Genomic DNA, 19,068 nt, shown 5'->3' on the forward strand with positions numbered 1-19,068 from the left:
GTGAGTGTGAGAGCCACTGTCCAGGATGAAACATCCAAGATCCATAAATACATCAAGGACAAAGCCTCAACGGACGATGTGCTCAGCGAATGTCTCAGGCAATGGGGAACAGAGGACGAGGTGCTGGAGGAACCATCATGGGAAGACAAGCCTCTACATGGGATGTACCACCGACAAATAACTGAAGTGGCTGATATCAGGAAATCCTACCAATGGCTGGAGAAAGCTGGACTCAAGGACAGCACAGAGGCCCTCATCCTGGCCGCCCAGGAACAGGCCCTAAACACCAGAGCAATAGAGGCTCAGATCTACCACACCAGACAAGACCCAAGGTGTAGGTTGTGCAAGGAGGCCTCTGAGACAGTCCAGCACATAACAGCAGGGTGCAAGATGCTGGCAGGGAAAGCGTACATGGAACGACATAACCAAGTGGCGGGCATAGTGTACAGGAACATCTGTGCAGAATATGGACTGGAAGCCCCGAGGTCAAAATGGGGGACACCCCCAAAGGTGGTGGAGAATGACCGAGCTAAGATCCTGTGGGACTTCCAGATCCAGACAGACAAGATGGTAATGGCGAACCAACCGGACATTGTGGTGGTGGATAAAGAACAGAGGAAAGCCGTTGTGGTGGATGTAGCAATACCAAGTGACCACAACATCAGGAAAAAGGAGAAACTGGAGAAATACCAGGGCCTCAGAGAGGAACTGGAGAAGGCCTGGAAGGTGAAGACCACAGTGGTGCCTGTGGTCATCGGGGCCCTCGGGGCAGTCACCGCCAAACTGGAGCAGTGGCTCAAACAGATCCCAGGAACAACATCAGACATCTCAGTCCAGAAATGTGCAGTTCTAGGCACAGCCAAGATACTGGAAGAGAACCTCAAGCTCCCAGGCCTCTGGTAGAGGACCCGAGCTCAGAGGATGAAAGAGACCACCTGCGGAGGGTGAGAAGGGAATTTTATATATATATATATATATGAGATAGACAACTTTATCATTACTTACTATGTACACCGGAACTAAGGATACACAGCTTCCAGCCAAAACGGAAGTTGTGTGACGTCATGTGAAAAGGGTCTATTTGTTGAATATTTTTTTTATTTTAAACATTGTAGTTGGTGGATGATGCCTGTAAAATCCCTCGTCCAGGAGCAGAACTCAACACATTATAATAGTTTAAAATAATTAAAGAATTAGTAAAATTATATATTGTGACAATTAAGTATAAGTAATCATATAAATAATTATAGAAGTATCAATAAATTGAATTAAAAATCATTTTTATATATTTTCCAACTCCATTGAAATTTGTCCCTAGTTTTTGTCAACACTGTCAGACATAAAAAGAATGTAAAAAAAAATCAGGCATTATTGGGGGGCACCAGAACTTCTGAGGACCCCATGACCTCTTCCTTTCTCTTTCTTTGCTAAGAGGCTAGTTAGCTCTGGTTAGCTTAAGTTATTCTTTAGTTTTTTCTTCTGTTTTATTCCTAAGTTGTTTGTCACAACCATGATGTGTCAACTCCATAACTGACAATATACAAAACTTTGATGAAATTTTGTGAAATAAAAGCTTAATTTTGGTAAACTGTAAAGATTTCATGGACCTGATGAGCTACAATATGGCCTCCTTCAGAATAACATCATATAAATTGAGGTAGTTTGGCTTTTTGTCAACTCCGTCAGAGTTTTTCTGACTCTTTCAGTGAAATTGTTGACAAATCTGAGTTAAATGTGCAATTAATTCACTTTAATGTATTTTACATAAATTGCATTACTTCACATGTACCAAGTTTTTCATTTTATTCACTAATTTGTCACCAACTTCAGTTCTGTGTCAGCTCCATCAGATGGACTTTTTGTTGTTTTTTGTTTTAAATAATATTTCTTTTGTTTCTTGAGAAGCATTTGTCTGTAAAATGAGTAAAAATATCACTAATGGGGTATTTTAAAAATCATTTTAGATTCATTTTTGTCAGATGGTGATGACAAAGTCCTGGGTCAGGTCGATTAAAAATGTAATTTTTAAAAAAAATGTTGCAACTGGGAGCCTGTACCTTAGCATCTTTACATTTCCTAAACATTATTTGTCATATTTGCATACATAAGGTTGAGAAATAACAAAAAAAAAATTATGGGAAAATTAAAACCCATTTTGTCCCTATTCTGAAGAATCACTGGTTTATATAAATCTGGAGGAAGCCAGGTTGTTTACATGTAGGCAGGAAGACGAATGTATTTACGATTCATAAATAAATTTGCTTTAATGGACTTAATGTCCAACCAGGGACTGGTGCTGTGAATTAGCTGTTGGTGCAACAAATCCGTTACAGACTCGTTCTGTTCTGTGTTTGTGTCAATGAACCAATAAATGAAGTGAAATTGAAGGTGTTCAAAGTATTCAGTTGTGCGTCACGTATTTCTGCTCAGAGGTTTATGCTTTCAGCTCATGCTGCTTCCCTCCCAGCAGAAATGTGAAGACAACTTGTTCCAGCAAGAACACTGATCCAAATCTCAACAGGGCCAGTAGAAACACATCCCAACTTTCTCCCTCCTCCTCTGCTTCACTTCTTATAAAACTCTGTGGACACTTTAAGGCTCCCAGCTCCCTCAGAGTTAGTGCTGCACAGGGACATTTTACCCCATGCTGTGACTGCAGCCTCTGCTGCACATTGACGGTGATTATTGGTGCAACGACTGCCAGAGGGCATGGCGCCCTCTGGCAGTCGTTTCCTGTACCTGCAGGCGTCAGCAGCTCCTGTCCTGCTGGACGGCTCCAGCACCCGACTCTCCTCCTGGGCAGGTCAGCAGTTTCTGCAGCAGAGATTCATCCAGAAGCTGCTGACCTGCTGGAGTCTCTCCAACAGGTGCAGAACGTGTTCACACCTGAGGCAGCTGGCAAGAGGCCAAGCTGTTCCTGTAACATCTGAGGTCTTTCTAGAGAAACGAACCCGGAGGAGGAGGAAGAGGAGAGAAAGGAGAAGGAGGTAGAGGGGGAGGAGGAAGAGGACTTTTGTTGATTATAAAAGGACTAACTGACAGATTTCCAACCCTGAAGCCAGATCACCTGTTGCTCTGTTCTCCGTCTGATCGGAAGGTTTTCTCCAGAACTTGTGAGGTAAAGTTGGTTTCTTATTTTGTTTGTATCTTTTAATTCATGTAAAGCATTTTGAATTGCTTTGTTGCTGAAAATGTGATATATAAATAAAATTACCTTACCTACCTTCATTTTGTCTTTAATATCACAGTTTTGTGTTTGAAGCATGATGCATAAATCTCTCTTATTGACTACCGTATTTTCCGCACTATAAGGCGCACAGGATTATAAGAGGGCAGAGTTACGTTATGCATCCACTAGATGGAGCTGCACTAAAGGGAATGTCAACAAAACAGTCCGACTCCGGTTGGCAAGGAGAGTCTTCCGGCGACTGGACCGGGGCGTGGCCGGACGGACGATGGTCACCCTTCTCGGTTCGCGCACAGCATGTTGGTGGAGAACGTGGTGCTAAATGACCTGCAGACGACCTGATTCTAGACGGTCGGTAGGTAGATAGGTCAGTCAAACTTTATTTACAAACCAGCATTCTGACAACCATCCCAGCATGCACCGCGCTCTTCTTCTACGGGCGAAAATGAAGTTGGCGGCTGTTTACCGTAGTTGCTAGACCTGTTGTGGCTCAATATTGGTCCATATATAAGACGCACTGTCGGCTTTTGGGGAAATTGAAGGTTAGTGCGGAAAATACGGTACTTTCATTGGAAACATCAACTTCCTTATTAAGATTTGCAGGAATAATCAGGTGAAACCAAATGAAGCAGGAAGCTGTGGTGAGGGAACGCTGGTCTGATCCGCATCATAATGTTGATCTTGTTTCTTAAGCAGCGTCTTCACAGTGACTGGATCCTCATCGAGCCTCAGCGCCGACACCAACTGGTCCTGTTTGAAAAGTAATCAACCCCTAACCCCTACTAACGTCTCCTGTCCGGTACTGGCAGGGTGCAACCCAACAGATTTACTTTCACTAGTGGAGCGTGACAGCTTTTACTGGATTAGAAATGACTTTGGGTTTGCTAAGATGTAAAAGACATGGAGACAGAAAACAAAGGGAGGAAGGTGATAATAAGTTTAAAGGGAAAGAAGGAGCTAAGAGAAGACTACGAGAAACAGAAAGAGACCACAGCAGCAAATACATGCAGAACACACAGCGCACCGATTTCCTCCATCTTGGGAGATGGGTTACCGGCCGATTTTCACATGTGAAGCTGATCTTATCCACTGGGTGTAAAACTCAGCCGCTATCCTCTGTCTCCGTTAGAGAGGTCAGCCTACTTCATGTTGTCAGCGGGACGGCTATACGCTGGAGCAAAAGGGGGCAGTGCCCCCTCAATCAAACGTCTTGCCCCCTCTTGCCGCAAATAACGGAACATCTCCTTTATCCAAGGTTCTGCTGCGCACCGTGCTGAGCAGGCTGCGGTCTGTCTGTCTGTCTGCGGTCTGTCTGTCTGTCTGTCTGCGGTCAGACTGCAGCTGAAACTACTCAGCCGCTTCTAAACAGCCAATCAGCTTTCAGTATTCAAACGAGCCTCACTGGAGCGAGATCCCGCTCCCTGCTAGCCAACCTGCTTGCTAACGATGCGACTTTATCTGTCAAGTTGTCTAAATCTTGCACTAAGGAGCACAATGTTTTGCTAACATTTTACTGACATTTCACAGGTCAGTAAAAGGTTTTAATTTAAAAAAATATCGAGGGAGGTGGAAGTAGGTCAGTTATGTTCCCTTGACTTCAACAACCTTAGCATGTTGTGCTGCGCAGTTCGGTGTGTTTCGGTTCCGTTTATAAGGCGACAGTCACACCAGCTCTGTGACAGAGCATCAGTCCAGCAGGTTTTTAAGTTATGAACCCCGCTGGGTTTACTTGCAGTAATCACAAAATAAACACAAGGACAGAAAAAAAAAACTGTTATGGACTGAATATTCTGTTCTTTGTGTGGGAAATGTTTGCGTTTTTGGCGCTGAATCCTGATACTTAACGCAGCGCCTCCTCTGTCAGCTATTGGATTTGTTGTTACTCGGTTGTTATGGCAACGGATCTGCGCGTAAAGCATACATTTGCTCCAAATTAATTTTTCCAAGAAAATGAAAGAAGATAAACTAGGTGAGTTCCGGAGACAGTTTGAATTGTGTTAAATATTAATAACACATTTAACACAAATTTGCGGAACTTTGCAAACTTCCGCAAAGTGTAACAGTCGTAATTGTGTAGTATCTCTTTAAGACACTCTAGTATTTCTAAAGACGTCACGTGTATGCGCCACTGCTTCTCTGTGGAGAGCCTGGGAGAAACGTGCTACATCCCAGCCAGCATGCCTAGGTGGGCCCCATGTGGGGGGGAAAAGAGGGCTGATATATGGGTCCCATATGGGTTTGTCCGCGGGTTCCACGATGGCCCCACATGGGATTGCCCATGTAGGGCCACAGCCCACATGGGCCCTACATGGGCCCTAAATGGACAAACCCATACGAGACCCATATATCAGCCCTCCTTTCCCCCCACATGGGGCCCACCTAGGCATGCTGGCAGGGATGCAGTAGGATACCTGGACTGAGACGGACACGTAGCTCTCTTAATGTTTAGTGACGTTACGGGTTATCTTGGACTCTGCTTATTTCATGTATGAATGTATAGCAGCCGTTCAACCGGGCTTGTAAGGTTGGTGAAGAGCATTTTATTAAAGGACGACACTGGAGTTCTCAGTACCAGTGTGGTTGTGAGTTACTAACCGTCCAGTCGAGTTTACCGCCTCCTCTCCTCCACACAACCCAAACCGTTACAAAAGGCTACCGGAATAGGGGCTTTGCGTGGCGAAGTAGTTGGCGCAGCGTGGTGCCCCGCATATAAACTTTAGACCAGGGGTCCCCAAACTTTTTCCTGCGAGGGCCACATAACTGTTCCCTTTTCTGGTCGGGGGCCGGTCTTAGTTTTTCGAGAAAGAAACCTTAGAAAACTTTTGTTGACCGGGGGGGGGTGAAACTGTGGACCGGGGGAGGCGGTGCTGGATTACTGCCGACGACATATTCGCGTTTGTAGATAGATTTTTACCCAGAATGCAAATGGAAAAAAACCGTGAGCGAAACGGTGACTGGTACTGACTGGTATATATTCCATTGAGGGAAACTAAGTTTCATATCTGTTCAAGAGCTCCCCTGGTGGTGGAAGAAAAATCCACATATATATGGAAAAAAAAACACTGAATGCTCTCTGGTATTGTTCAGGGGGCCGGACCAAATGAGGAGGCCCGCGGGCTGTAGCATGGGGACCACTGCTTTAGACCGTCATAGTTCGGAATCTGACTCTCGTTCGCTTGTCTCTCTCTCTGCAACTTTTCTGTTGGATTGTTGTCATAAAGGCAAATAGTGGTGAAAAACTTATTTTAAAGAAAAAGACTACTGGAGTAATGTGCAACAATGCGGCATGATGTCGGGCTTTTCCTCCATCCAACTGATCAGCGCCACTTTGCTGTTGAAGCTTCTAACCTGGCAGCTTTACGCTCTTATAAAAATACTTTTAGACAATATCTGGAAACGAAGTTAAAGCTTCAATCTGAGGATCTCTGCCGCAGTCTGCATGTTGGTTCATCCCGCAAAAAGAGCCGCTGCTGAGTCAGCGGACCGTCCTGCTGCGCATCGGGATGGAGGAGCAGCAGGAGGCAGCGCTGAATTTAACAGTAACTAAACAGGATCCGTTCATAATAAGTTTGGGTTGTGATGCACAAACCAAAAGCACCGTTGTGTCTCTGGTCAGTGTGATAATTTGACTATGCTTGCTGAAATGTGCTATACAAATAAAATTTGATTGATTGATTGTGCTGATAGCATAGCTCGTTGTTAGCTCCTCTCCTGACGGACTGACAGGAGATCGATGTGTGTGTGCCCTGGCAGACCCTGAACCAGCAGCCATGCCTGTTCACGGTGTGTGTAAGAACATCATGAGCGCTCGGCAGAAGGACCGCGGCTACGGGACGTCGCAGAATCCGGAGCGGTTCCAACAGCAGGACTACCTGCAGCTGAAACAGTTCCTCCAGACCCAAAACAAGCTGTTCAGAGACGAGGCGTTCCCTCCAGACCAGCGCTCCCTGGGCCAGGGCAAGCTGGAGCCGGCGCAGCTGGCCCAGGTGCAGTGGCTCAGACCAAGAGTAAGCACAGCTGATCTTCCTACTGGATCTACCGGATCTGTTGAATCTGCTGAATGTGAATCTGCTCAGGTTGGCTGACCTCTGGACTCGGCCTCATTGGAGGTTTTTCAGAAAACGCTGGCTGTCTGGAGTTTATGTTTCTTTCCTGCTCCAACATTTAGGAACAGCTGAATGATTTTTTGTCATTTATTTCAGGACATTGTGACCAATCCATTCTTCATCCTCGATGGCGTCTCCAGGTTCGACTTCGGTCAGGGACAAGTTGGTGAGTTGGGTAAAGCAGGTGTCTGCAGGCGTGCGATCCGTTGGTCACCGGCCGTCTTTTCTCAGGAAACTGCTGGTTCCTGGCGTCTCTCGGAGCGCTGACCTTCCACAAAGAGATCTTCGAGCTGATTGTTCCTCTGGAGCAGACCTGCCAGGGGAAGGACTACTGTGGGCTGTTTCACTTCAGGGTAAACGACTCCGGGTTCCGTCCTCCAGCCGTATCTTCTCCAGGCCTTCTCAACTGATCTGCTCCAGTCCGTCTGCAGCCCAGCTGGCCTCAGATCAGATACACAAAATTGTTCCACATATGTTGAGATGATAAAATAACGAACTGACAGTGGTGGGAACTTAAGTACATTTTTCGTGTATCTGTACTTTACTTAAGTAGATTTAATAATGGATACTTTCTAATTTTACTCCACTACATTTTACAGTAAGTATCTGTACTTTCTACTTCACTACATTTCTACTAAACTGTCCCGTTACTCGTTACATCCAAGTCGCGTTGCTCTTTTTGTCCGTTAAAATGTGAAGTTCAGGGTTTTAAGGTGGCGCCGTAAAATCCGAGCAATAACGTGACTTAGTGTCTGTTGTCACCCATCGCCTCCACCTTTACTCGCACGCGGAGCTCCAGACATGCGCAGTGGTTTCCTCTGAGCGGGAGAAGATGTCTAACTAATCGATAATAACTGCATAAATCATAAGATATGGCGACATGTAAAACCAGCAGCGCTTCGCTTTCACGGTGGGACTTTGTCCAACTTTTAGCGTCACTTGGAAGGAAAGCTTAAAGAAAGGTAAGATCTGTGGACGTGATGCTAGCAAAGCTAGCTGTACTGAGACATGTTGCATCTGGATGAAAAAAGTTGTCACTCATGCGCTGAATTATTGTGTGGAGGTGTTGAGTGAGGTGTCCATATATGGGACAACGCTGTGACCAAATATGATATTCAGGAACGATCCGATTCTTCTGGACGGATCTTTACTTATTAAATTTATTTCAGCTCTAAGTATTTAATATCTAGGTGTTTTATGGGAATGTGGATCTTTCAGATCAATTTGTGAAGTAATTTTGAAGGTAAAACTTAATGTTTTTGTGTTACGTAGCGCGGGGTGCTGGTCTTGATTTGGTCTTGGGTACGTGGTCTAGACTACAACTCTGCTACTGGCTCCTGGTTCCATGTCCTCCTCCACCCACCTTCTTTCCATCCCCTTTCTGTTGGATTTCTTTCAAAATAAAAGCCACTAGTGGCAAAAAAAAGTGAAGTTCATGCTATGTTAGGACAGGAGACAAGATGTTTCCATCCCTGAAATTATGATCATAGAATCACATGTCTAAGTCTAAACTATGTTACAGAGTAAACATAATAAAAACATGCTTTATCTGTGGCATTTCTAATGTATTAAAATTAAAATTAAATATGATTGGTTCACTTAATGATATTGTATTAGCAATTCAGCAAGTACCTTTACTTTTAATACTTAAGTATTTTTAAAAGCCAGTACTTTTTTACTTTTACTTGAGTACATTTTTGTCTGTGTATTTGTACTTTTACTTTGAGTACTTTCTCCACCACTGTGAACTGATAGCGCCTCATATGGGGCATCAGGTGGAAAGTCAATAATTCCCAGCAATAATGTGGGTTATTCAGTTTGCCATGAGCCTGTCAAGAGAAAAACTAAATGTTTAGTTAGAATATTTAGCTTAGTGCTAAATAAATGTAATATTTAGTGTGCAAGCCAACTAAACAATTTAGCTTGAAGCTAAATCATCTTCTGCAGACGAGGTATCTCTTTCTGTCCGCCGAGACAAACATCTGCCTCTAAATGTTCCTTCCAGTTCTGGAGGTTTGGGAAGTGGGTGGATGTGGTGATTGACGACAAGCTGCCAACAGTCAACAGGAAACCCATCTTTGCCCGTTCCAAAGACGAGTGTGAATTCTGGCCCGCTTTGCTTGAGAAGGCCTACGCCAAGTATGTAAAGACCTGCGGTCTGTTTCTCAGACATAGGATGGTGAACTGTTTGACGCCAGACATAACCTCCTACCTGAATACGGCAGGGTTTGTGGATCCTATGCGGATATGACGTCTGGGACTCCGGCAGAGGCCATGAGGGACTTCACCGGCGGTGTCCACATGTGCATCCAGCTGTCAGATCCTTCCCCTAATCTCTGGAAGCTCCTGTGCAGAGCTGGACGCTCCAGGACGTTCATGAGCTGCAGCACCATCCCAAAAACGGTGAGAAAATATACAGACCCGAACAGGGAACGCTGTGCAGACACTGACCTGTCTTTCCTACAAGGCTGCCGCCATGCTGGAGGGCAAATGTCACTGATTATGAAATGAAGAAGGGTCATTTGTTCTGACATGTAGATACGATCAGATTGATTTAAAATTTCACTGCTGGAGATAAAAGTCCTGAAAGACCAGCAGTGAGACCAGCGGTCCTCAGCTCCGGTTCGGTGTCCGGCTTCCTCTCAAAGCGTCTCTGCTCCAACACACCTGAGAGAAACAACGAGGTCATCAGCAGGATGGAGAGCCTGACTGAACGCCGTCTGGTTCCGGTGTGTTGGACCAGGGGCCCATCTACAGCGGACGCTTCAACGTCCCTTAAAGTTTTCCATATGTTCTCTGGGGAAGGATCACACCCATGGAGACCCCAGGGAGAATCTAAGACCTGTGCTTCTGTGTCTTCATCAGGAAGCAACTACTGGCGACAGGCTACCGAACGGACTGGTCCCGGGCCACGCCTACACGGTGACGGGTCTGAAAGAGGTAACGCTGTCCTGAACAGAGCCTGAGTTCTCCTTTAGCTCATCTCTGCCCAGTCAGTTCATCCATGAAAAGCTCTAATTTAACCTATTAACATAGTTTTTACTTTCATTCCTATTGTTAGGAGAGGAACATTTTAAAGCTTATTAACCCTTTTTAAAACTTTTTGACTCGTTATATCCTCTCAACCCAGAACAGCGTCCCAATAATTTATTAAAGACAGATGCATACTTTCACCACAGGAGCACATCACAACACATGAATTTACCTGAGAAATGGATAAAAGATGGAAACGACAAACAAAAAGCAGAGACGTCTTTGGAGAATTGCAAAAGCAAATCTGATTTGTTACTCCCGTGTTTTATAGTAAAGGCGTATTCTTCTCTTTAATTTCTTCAAATAAGGCGTATCTTTGCTCATCCAACCAGGAGCTGTCTCTGACCCTCTTAAGAGAGAAACTCCCTACAACTTGTTCCAAGATCAAACACCAGTTGTCTCCTTTATCTAGACAACGTGGAAGCTTAGCTTCTCCTCCACTGGCCTGAACTCAGGATGTTTTATGGCTTTTCACAGATCAGTGTGAAGCTGGAACTTCTCCTGATTGTTTCCCACACAGACAAAGGGCAGTTCAAAAGATCTTAGCAAACAATCTGCTGTAACTACAGGTAACATAAAGGTCAATAGGGCAGAATAAGTTATTAATCTGAAAACTATAATTAGGCTATTTCAATCAAGACATGTTGTTAACAACTAGATTACAAAGATTAGATGATGTGCCTTACAGATATTCTATGTTACATTCAGTTTCCCAGCTGTTGGGTTCTAAGACTTTTATGACGTTCTGTGAACAGAGGAAACTTTTGTCTCCCAGGCTCCTTCAAAGAAAACTGCCTTCCTGCTTATATGATCATTTTCTGGCCTCCTGTCCTCTTTGATAAGAAAAACAGGCCTTTGACAGAGCTTCCTTCATGTAAGTTAACAACTTACCCATCAATAGTTTTAGATTAAACCATTAACTCAAACTCCCTTTTTGACATGTGGTTAGATTAACTATTTAAACAGAGAATATTCCATTTTCCTCAACACTATGCAGCCCAAATCGATCAGTTACCCCAGATACACAGGGTAACCATGGCAACTGAGATTCAATAGCTTTACATACAAATGCAGATCTCAGGGTAACTTGGAGGAGTTGATGTCAGTGCTGACAGTGTGGTTTCCATGCTGACCAATCAGCTGCAGAGCCAGGAGACGACGGTGAACCTGGTGCGCCTGTGGAACCCCTGGGGCCACGGAGAATGGATCGGAGACTGGAGCGACAAGTGAGAGCTCACGGCTGGCACCGTTCGTTGTTTCTGCTGAAACTAATAAATTAATGCTTCCTCCTTGTTCTGCGAGGTCTCCTCTGTGGCGAAGCGTCAGCACAAAGGACCGCGAAAAGTGCCTCACTGTGGAGAATGATGGAGAGTTTTGGTAAACAGACTGAAGTTACAACTTCTGTGAATTACTGTGAAATATTAGTTTCTGATTTATTGAAAACACTCCAGTGCACAGAATACAGTCAGCATATGAAAATGTGTTCAGGATGAGCCTGGAGGATTGCTGCAGATATTACAACAACATTGAAATCTGCGGCATGAGACCCGACTTCCTGGACGAAGACCCGGCCTGCCACTGGAAGACGTCGACTTACGAGAACCGCTGGGTGGCAGGAACCACGGCTGGAGGCTACATCAACCACACAGGTAAGAACCGGAACCAGAACTCCACCATGGCCCAACATCTCTGCTCTGGAGTCATGACTTTTGACCTGCTATCGGAGGCCCGTACAGCCAGAGGTGGAGCTCTGGGTCGTTTCTCTGAGCTCCAGTAAAACGTTGCTGTTATGGTTCTGAGTCTGTGAAAGTCTCCTGGCAGAGAAACTGCTGAGCCTCGATGTTTTCCTTTCGTTGGTTCAGTTAAAGTTCCACGTTCCTGTTATTCCAGAGACTTTCTGGACCAATCCCCAGTATCGGATCAAGGTCTATGGAAAACCCAACTCCTCTCAGACCAGGAACACCCTGGTGTCTCTCATGCAGAAGCCGGACAAGAGGAACAGGCGTTCGGCGCAGCTCTTCTTCATCGGCTTCATCATCTTTGAGGTAAACATGTTTCTACAGGAAGTATGATATCCCAACCTTCCATAACTGGATCAAACCAGCAACTCAATTTTTCCATTTCGTTCACTGTTAAACGTTTGTAATTCTTCACTTTCTTTTGTCTCCAACATGGACAATTTTCCACTGATTTTCCTCAAGGTGTCAGAAAAAGTAAGTATGTGTTCTGAGTAACGGCTCCCAGAACCTGCTCCAGAAATAACGAGGCATGTTCATTTTCCTGCAGGATGAGAAACGCGCCGGAAAGTTCCCAGCATCGTTCTTCAGCAGCCATAGACCCGTTGCCCAAACCAGGAAGTTGATGAAGTCCCGTGAAGTGACGGAGTTCCTCACGCTGAAGCCTGGAGAATACGTCATCGTGCCGTTCACCGACAAGCCCAACCAGACCGCCTCCTTCCTGCTGACTATCTTCTCCCGGGAGGAGACCTGCTGCTAGTAGGTCCAGACATTTCCAGGGTGCAACGCATCAACCCGTCAGAAGAATCTGGACTGGGTCGTTAATCATTCATCCTATCGGTCTAAGATAGCAGAGCTGTGGTGGGTGAACTGGTGAACGGTCCCTGACCAGATGGTGGAAACTTTTTTTTATCTTTTTCTCCCCAGTGAAAACTCTGGACACAGTTTTAACAATCCAGTTGGAAAGGTTCGTTTCTGCAGACACGTTTTATCGATCCTGTTGTTGAGATGTTTTAATCTTTAGATTTCTCTGAACTGCTTCATTAACAGGTGAAGAAAGAGAAAAACTGCCAGGATGTTGAAAATAAAATGCTACTCTTCCGTCAGTACTCAGACAAGGTAACCTGCTTCAGACCAATGCAGCCTCCAGCGGTGAGCACCGCTAACTGAAATGCTAGCTGCTTTGGCACTAAAACATTAGTTCCACTAATGCTAAAGCGCTACACCAACACAGTATTTAGTCCAAACTGAAGCACTATACCAAAGGGTAATGCTAAAGCTACTATTGACGGTGTTGCTACTGACCATGTGTTAATGACAATATGTGCTGATGTGTTGAAACCAGGATCAAATTTGTCATGATTTAGCTTCCTGTCAGGTTTGGCTTTAGGCACCGATTCTCCTGGTTTCAGTTGCTGAGTTTTGCTAAATCTGCTGCTGATTTTGTTTACTGTAGAGCTACAGTGATGCATTCTGGGTAAAAAATAATTGTCATCTGGTATGCTGCACCCCTTCATGTGGAGAACATGAGGAGCGTTCTGCAGCAGAATAAATACATAATTACTTGAATAATTAACAGATGAAAAGTAGAACTTTATTCAACTGAACGCTTACAAAACTGCTGAGTAAATTAGTGCTTAAGAATTTATCTGGAAAAACAAAATGTTTTTAATATCAGCTAAAGCTCTAAGCTAAATATTAGCTTTGCTTTTAGCTCATTTACAAACTAGCAGAAATGTATCCAATATATTTCAAACTTACACACATTTTTATTTACTAAAAGCAGTTGACCCAATTTAATAAAATCTGAGGTTTGAAAGTCATTGTAGGAGGAACCAGTCGGTCTGTTGTCATGCCAACGACTCCAAAAATCAAATTCACAAAAGCCATGAAGTGGATCTGTTCAGCTGAATCTGTGATTTGAAATGTTCTCGTTTTCAGTATGAAGAAGTCGACGCTGAGCTGCTGCAGCAGCTTCTGAAAGGTTTGAACATGAATGGCAGTAATTCACAGCTTATGAAGATGCTAAGATGAATAACCTCTGACCTTTTCCCTGCAGGTGACCTGATATCAGGAAGCTTCAGCATCGACGCATGTCGCAGCCTGGTGGCTCTGATGGATGTATCCTGCTGGGGTGGAAGCATCTTCACTGCTTACAGAGTAAACTCTTGTTGCCTTAACAGCTCATTCAACAGGAATCTGGAGACGGGAAGCTGGACAGTCAGGAGTTTGGTTATCTGTGGCACAAGGTTACGAAATATAAGGTAGTAGATCCAAGCCCAGGAGAAATCTGGGCAGTATGGTTCTGCTTTAGTCAACAGATATTAAATAGTTCCTGTTTCCTTTCATCAGCAAGTTTTTGCAAAAATGGATGTTTCCCAAACGGGAACGCTGTCACTGACGGAGATGAGGAACGCTTTGAGAGACTCAGGTAAATCCAAGAATGTTAAGGAGCCTCATGTTTCTGTGCAGAGGACAGCAGGGACTGATCAGTCATGCTGGATGAGACTGAAGACTTAACATCTGAGTGAAAGTCATTAGCTAAAGCCCTGAGCTAAAGCCATCAGCTAAAGCTCTGAGCTAAAGCCATCAGCTAAAGCCCTGAGCTAAAGCCATCAGCTAAAGCTCTGAGCTAAAGCCATCAGCTAAAGCCCTGAGCTAAAGCCATCAGCTAAAGCTCTGAGCTAAAGCCATCAGCTAAAGCCCTGAGCTAAAGCCATCAGCTAAAGCTCTGAGCTAAAGCCATCAGCTAAAGCCCTGAGCTAAAGCCATCAGCTAAAGCTCTGAGCTAAAGCCATCAGCTAAAGCTCTGAGCTAAAGCCATCAGCTAAAGCCCTGAGCTAAAGCCATCAGCTAAAGCTCTGAGCTAAAGCCATCAGCTAAAGCCCTGAGCTAAAGCCATCAGCTAAAGCTCTGAGCTAAAGCCATCAGCTAAAGCTCTGAGCTAAAGCCATCAGCTAAAGCCCTGAGCTAAAGCCATCAGCTAAAGCCCTGAGCTAAAGCCATCAGCTAAAGCCATTAGCTAAAGACATCAGCTAAAGCCCTGAGCTAAAGCCATTAGCTAAAGCCATCAGCTAAAGCCCTGAGCTAAAGCCATCAGCTAGAGCCCTGAGCTAAAGCCATTAGCTAAAGCCATCAGCTAAAGCCCTGAGCTAAAGCCATCAGCTAAAGCCCTGAGCTAAAGCCCCCAGCTAAAGCCCTGAGCTAAAGCCATCAGCTAAAGCTCTGAGCTAAAGCCATCAGCTAAAGCCCTGAGCTAAAGCCATCAGCTAAAGCTCTGAGCTAAAGCCATCAGCTAAAGCTCTGAGCTAAAGCCATCAGCTAAAGCCCTGAGCTAAAGCCATCAGCTAAAGCTCTGAGCTAAAGCCATCAGCTAAAGCCCTGAGCTAAAGCCATCAGCTAAAGCCCTGAGCTAAAGCCATCAGCTAAAGCCCTGAGCTAAAGCCATCAGCTAAAGCCCTGAGCTAAATCCATCAGCTAGAGCCATTAGCTAAAGACATCAGCTAAAGCCCTGAGCTAAAGCCCCCAGCTAAAGCCCTGAGCTAAAGCCCCCAGCTAAAGCCCTGAGCTAAAGCCATCAGCTAAAGCCCTGAGCTAAAGCCATCAGCTAAAGCCCTGAGCTAAAGCCATCAGCTAAAGCCCTGAGCTAAAGCCATCAGCTAGAGCCCTGAGCTAAAGCCATTAGCTAAAGACATCAGCTAAAGCCCTGAGCTAAAGCCCCCAGCTAAAGCCATCAGCTAAAGCCCTGAGCTAAAGCCCCCAGCTAAAGCCCTGAGCTAAAGCCATCAGCTAAAGCTCTGAGCTAAAGCCATCAGCTAAAGCCCTGAGCTAAAGCCATCAGCTAAAGCCCTGAGCTAAAGCCATCAGCTAAAGCTCTGAGCTAAAGCCATCAGCTAAAGCCCTGAGCTAAAGCCATCAGCTAAAGCCCTGAGCTAAAGCCATCAGCTAAAGCCCTGAGCTAAAGCCATCAGCTAAAGCCATCAGCTAGAGCCCTGAGCTAAAGCCATTAGCTAAAGACATCAGCTAAAGCCCTGAGCTAAAGCCCCCAGCTAAAGCCCTGAGCTAAAGCCCCCAGCTAAAGCCCTGAGCTAAAGCCATCAGCTAAAGGCATCAGCTAAAGCCCTGAGCTAAAGGCATCAGCTAAAGCCCTGAGCTAAAGCCATTAGCTAAAGGCATCAGCTAAAGCCCTGAGCTAAAGCCATTAGCTAAAGGCATCAGCTAAAGCCCTGAGCTAAAGCCATTAGCTAAAGGCATCAGCTAAAGCCCTGAGCTAAAGCCATTAGCTAAAGGCATCAGCTAAAGCTCTGAGCTAAAGCCATCAGCTAAAGCTCTGAGCTAAAGCCATCAGCTAAAGCCCTGAGCTAAAGCCATTAGCTAAAGCCATCAGCTAAAGCCCTGAGCTAAAGCCATCAGCTAGAGCCCTGAGCTAAAGCCATTAGCTAAAGCCATCAGCTAGAGCCCTGAGCTAAAGCCCTGAGCTAAAGCCATCAGCTAAAGCTCTGAGCTAAAGCCATCAGCTAAAGCCCTGAGCTAAAGCCATCAGCTAAAGCCCTGAGCTAAAGCCATCAGCTAAAGCCCTGAGCTAAAGCCATCAGCTAAAGCCCTGAGCTAAAGCCATCAGCTAAAGCCCTGAGCTAAATCCATCAGCTAGAGCCATTAGCTAAAGACATCAGCTAAAGCCCTGAGCTAAAGCCCCCAGCTAAAGCCCTGAGCTAAAGCCCCCAGCTAAAGCCCTGAGCTAAAGCCATCAGCTAAAGCCCTGAGCTAAAGCCATCAGCTAAAGCCCTGAGCTAAAGCCATCAGCTAAAGCCCTGAGCTAAAGCCATCAGCTAGAGCCCTGAGCTAAAGCCATTAGCTAAAGACATCAGCTAAAGCCCTGAGCTAAAGCCCCCAGCTAAAGCCATCAGCTAAAGCCCTGAGCTAAAGCCATCAGCTAAAGCCCTGAGCTAAAGCCATCAGCTAAAGCTCTGAGCTAAAGCCATCAGCTAAAGCTCTGAGCTAAAGCCATCAGCTAAAGCCCTGAGCTAAAGCCATCAGCTAAAGCCCTGAGCTAAAGCCATCAGCTAAAGCCCTGAGCTAAAGCCATCAGCTAAAGCCCTGAGCTAAAGCCATCAGCTAAAGCCATCAGCTAGAGCCCTGAGCTAAAGCCATTAGCTAAAGACATCAGCTAAAGCCCTGAGCTAAAGCCCCCAGCTAAAGCCCTGAGCTAAAGCCCCCAGCTAAAGCCCTGAGCTAAAGCCATCAGCTAAAGGCATCAGCTAAAGCCCTGAGCTAAAGGCATCAGCTAAAGCCCTGAGCTAAAGCCATTAGCTAAAGGCATCAGCTAAAGCCCTGAGCTAAAGCCATTAGCTAAAGGCATCAGCTAAAGCCCTGAGCTAAAGCCATTAGCTAAAGGCATCAGCTAAAGCCCTGAGCTAAAGGCATCAGCTAAAGCCCTGAGCTAAAGCCATTAGCTAAAGGCATCAGCTAAAGCCCTGAGCTAAAGCCATTAGCTAAAGGCATCAGCTAAAGCCCTGAGCTAAAGCCATTAGCTAAAGGCATCAGCTAAAGCCCTGAGCTAAAGCCATTAGCTAAAGGCATCAGCTAAAGCCCTGAGCTAAAGCCATTAGCTAAAGGCATCAGCTAAAGCCATTAGCTAAAGGCATCAGCTAAAGCCCTGAGCTAAAGCCATTAGCTGTTTTCCAGGTATGAGTATCAGCGATGAATTGCTCAACCTGATGGCGGTTCGCTACGGCGCCTCCTCGGGTCACATGACCCTGGAGAACTTCATCAGCCTCAGCCTTCGCCTGAGCCGCATGAACAGTGAGTGAAGCTCTGAGCAGACTTGTTGACCCCTGACCCTGGGTCGGCCTGGTATAAACCTGACCCGGTTCCTTCTGCTTGTTCTGCAGAAATCTTTTCGGAGCTGTCGGATGGGAAAAACGTCACTCTGTCCAGGTCAGAGGTAAGAAAGCTCCAGGACAGACGTCACTTCCAGATTAAATCTGAACATTGATGATTCTGGTCGCTGATGGTGGTTAATAATCTGCCTCTGTGTGATTTTAGTGGCTGTTCCTCTCCATGTACACCTGAACCAGCAGGTAGAAGACAGGAGAGAAGATCTGCAGAAACACTTTGTTGGAATTTCAGAGGAAATGTGGCTTTTTTTCTCTTGTTCATAAAAATCTTGTGTGGTGATTTACCTTGACTTGTCCTCCTTTAAATGGTTACATTTTGAAGAACATCTGAGCTGCTTTATCTTTTATTACTTTATTATTTTAACATATGGAGTCCATAGCCAGTCTTGCTAGTTATCTTTACTCCATGTTTGATGTGATTTGTGTTCGGTGGTGTTTACCTTTTCCTGGCCTGGAGCTGGAGGCTTTCTTGATGGCAATAATAATGATAATAATCCATTTTATTTTTTGGCAACTTTCTCTGCACTCAAGGACACCTTACAAAATTAATAAAATCACTTGAATAGGGAGCAAACGGCATCAGACAGAATAAACAGTTGTAGACATGAATTTGATTTGATTGGTTCCTCTGATCTGCATGGCAGACGAACCTGATGCTCTTGGTGACCTTTGACTCTGGAAAAACAACAATTACCAACTTCAGGTTGCATCATTTCACCAGCCGCGTTTGATCCGCTTCAATCCAACTCCAGTTGGTTTGTCTAGTCAAAGTCCGGTCCGGTTGGTGAGGTGCGAACGCTAATCGACCTCTGACCTCTGGCCCTCCAAACCTCGGTCTGGGTTCGGTTCGAAAGTGAACGGCAAGCGGACCGGAGACCGCCTCAAAAGCAGGAAGTGGACTACAGCGCAGGGCATTCTGGGTAAATACAACCAAAGCTAACCTGCTAGCCTAGCGCTAGCAGCAGAAATGGCTCCTGGTCTTTAGCCTAAAGAGAAATCCTCCAACCGCTAAAATCTGATGCCTCCATCTTGTTTCCATCTGGTGAAGAAGGAAGTTGCTCTCAGTGTTTTCAGAGGTTTTTGTGTCGTTTCCTTCAGTGGTTCTTGTT

General features: G+C 45.3%; 1 protein-coding gene across 1 annotated transcript; it reads left to right on the top strand.

Moving 5' to 3' along the window:
- Positions 1-2,625: 2,625 nt before the first annotated feature.
- LOC106904867 (calpain-9-like) lies at positions 2,626-18,243 on the top strand. The gene is made up of 22 exons (XM_014969362.2): positions 2,626-3,118; positions 6,941-7,194; positions 7,390-7,459; positions 7,525-7,646; positions 9,299-9,432; positions 9,519-9,696; positions 10,159-10,233; positions 11,467-11,552; positions 11,629-11,703; positions 11,815-11,975; positions 12,217-12,371; positions 12,528-12,539; positions 12,613-12,821; positions 12,990-13,029; positions 13,113-13,181; positions 14,004-14,046; positions 14,122-14,183; positions 14,258-14,326; positions 14,415-14,493; positions 17,748-17,864; positions 17,954-18,006; positions 18,108-18,243. The coding sequence occupies exons 2-22, from the start codon at positions 6,958-6,960 to the stop codon at positions 18,132-18,134; spliced, it is 2,073 nt and encodes a 690-aa protein (XP_014824848.2). The 5' UTR covers positions 2,626-3,118; positions 6,941-6,957; the 3' UTR covers positions 18,135-18,243.
- The last annotated feature ends 825 nt before the right edge of the window (positions 18,244-19,068 follow it).

The sequence above is a fragment of the Poecilia mexicana genome, unplaced genomic scaffold (genome assembly GCF_051168715.1).
Source record: "Poecilia mexicana isolate PSO_F unplaced genomic scaffold, ASM5116871v1 scaffold_23, whole genome shotgun sequence".
In the NCBI taxonomy this organism is placed as follows: domain Eukaryota; kingdom Metazoa; phylum Chordata; class Actinopteri; order Cyprinodontiformes; family Poeciliidae; genus Poecilia; species Poecilia mexicana.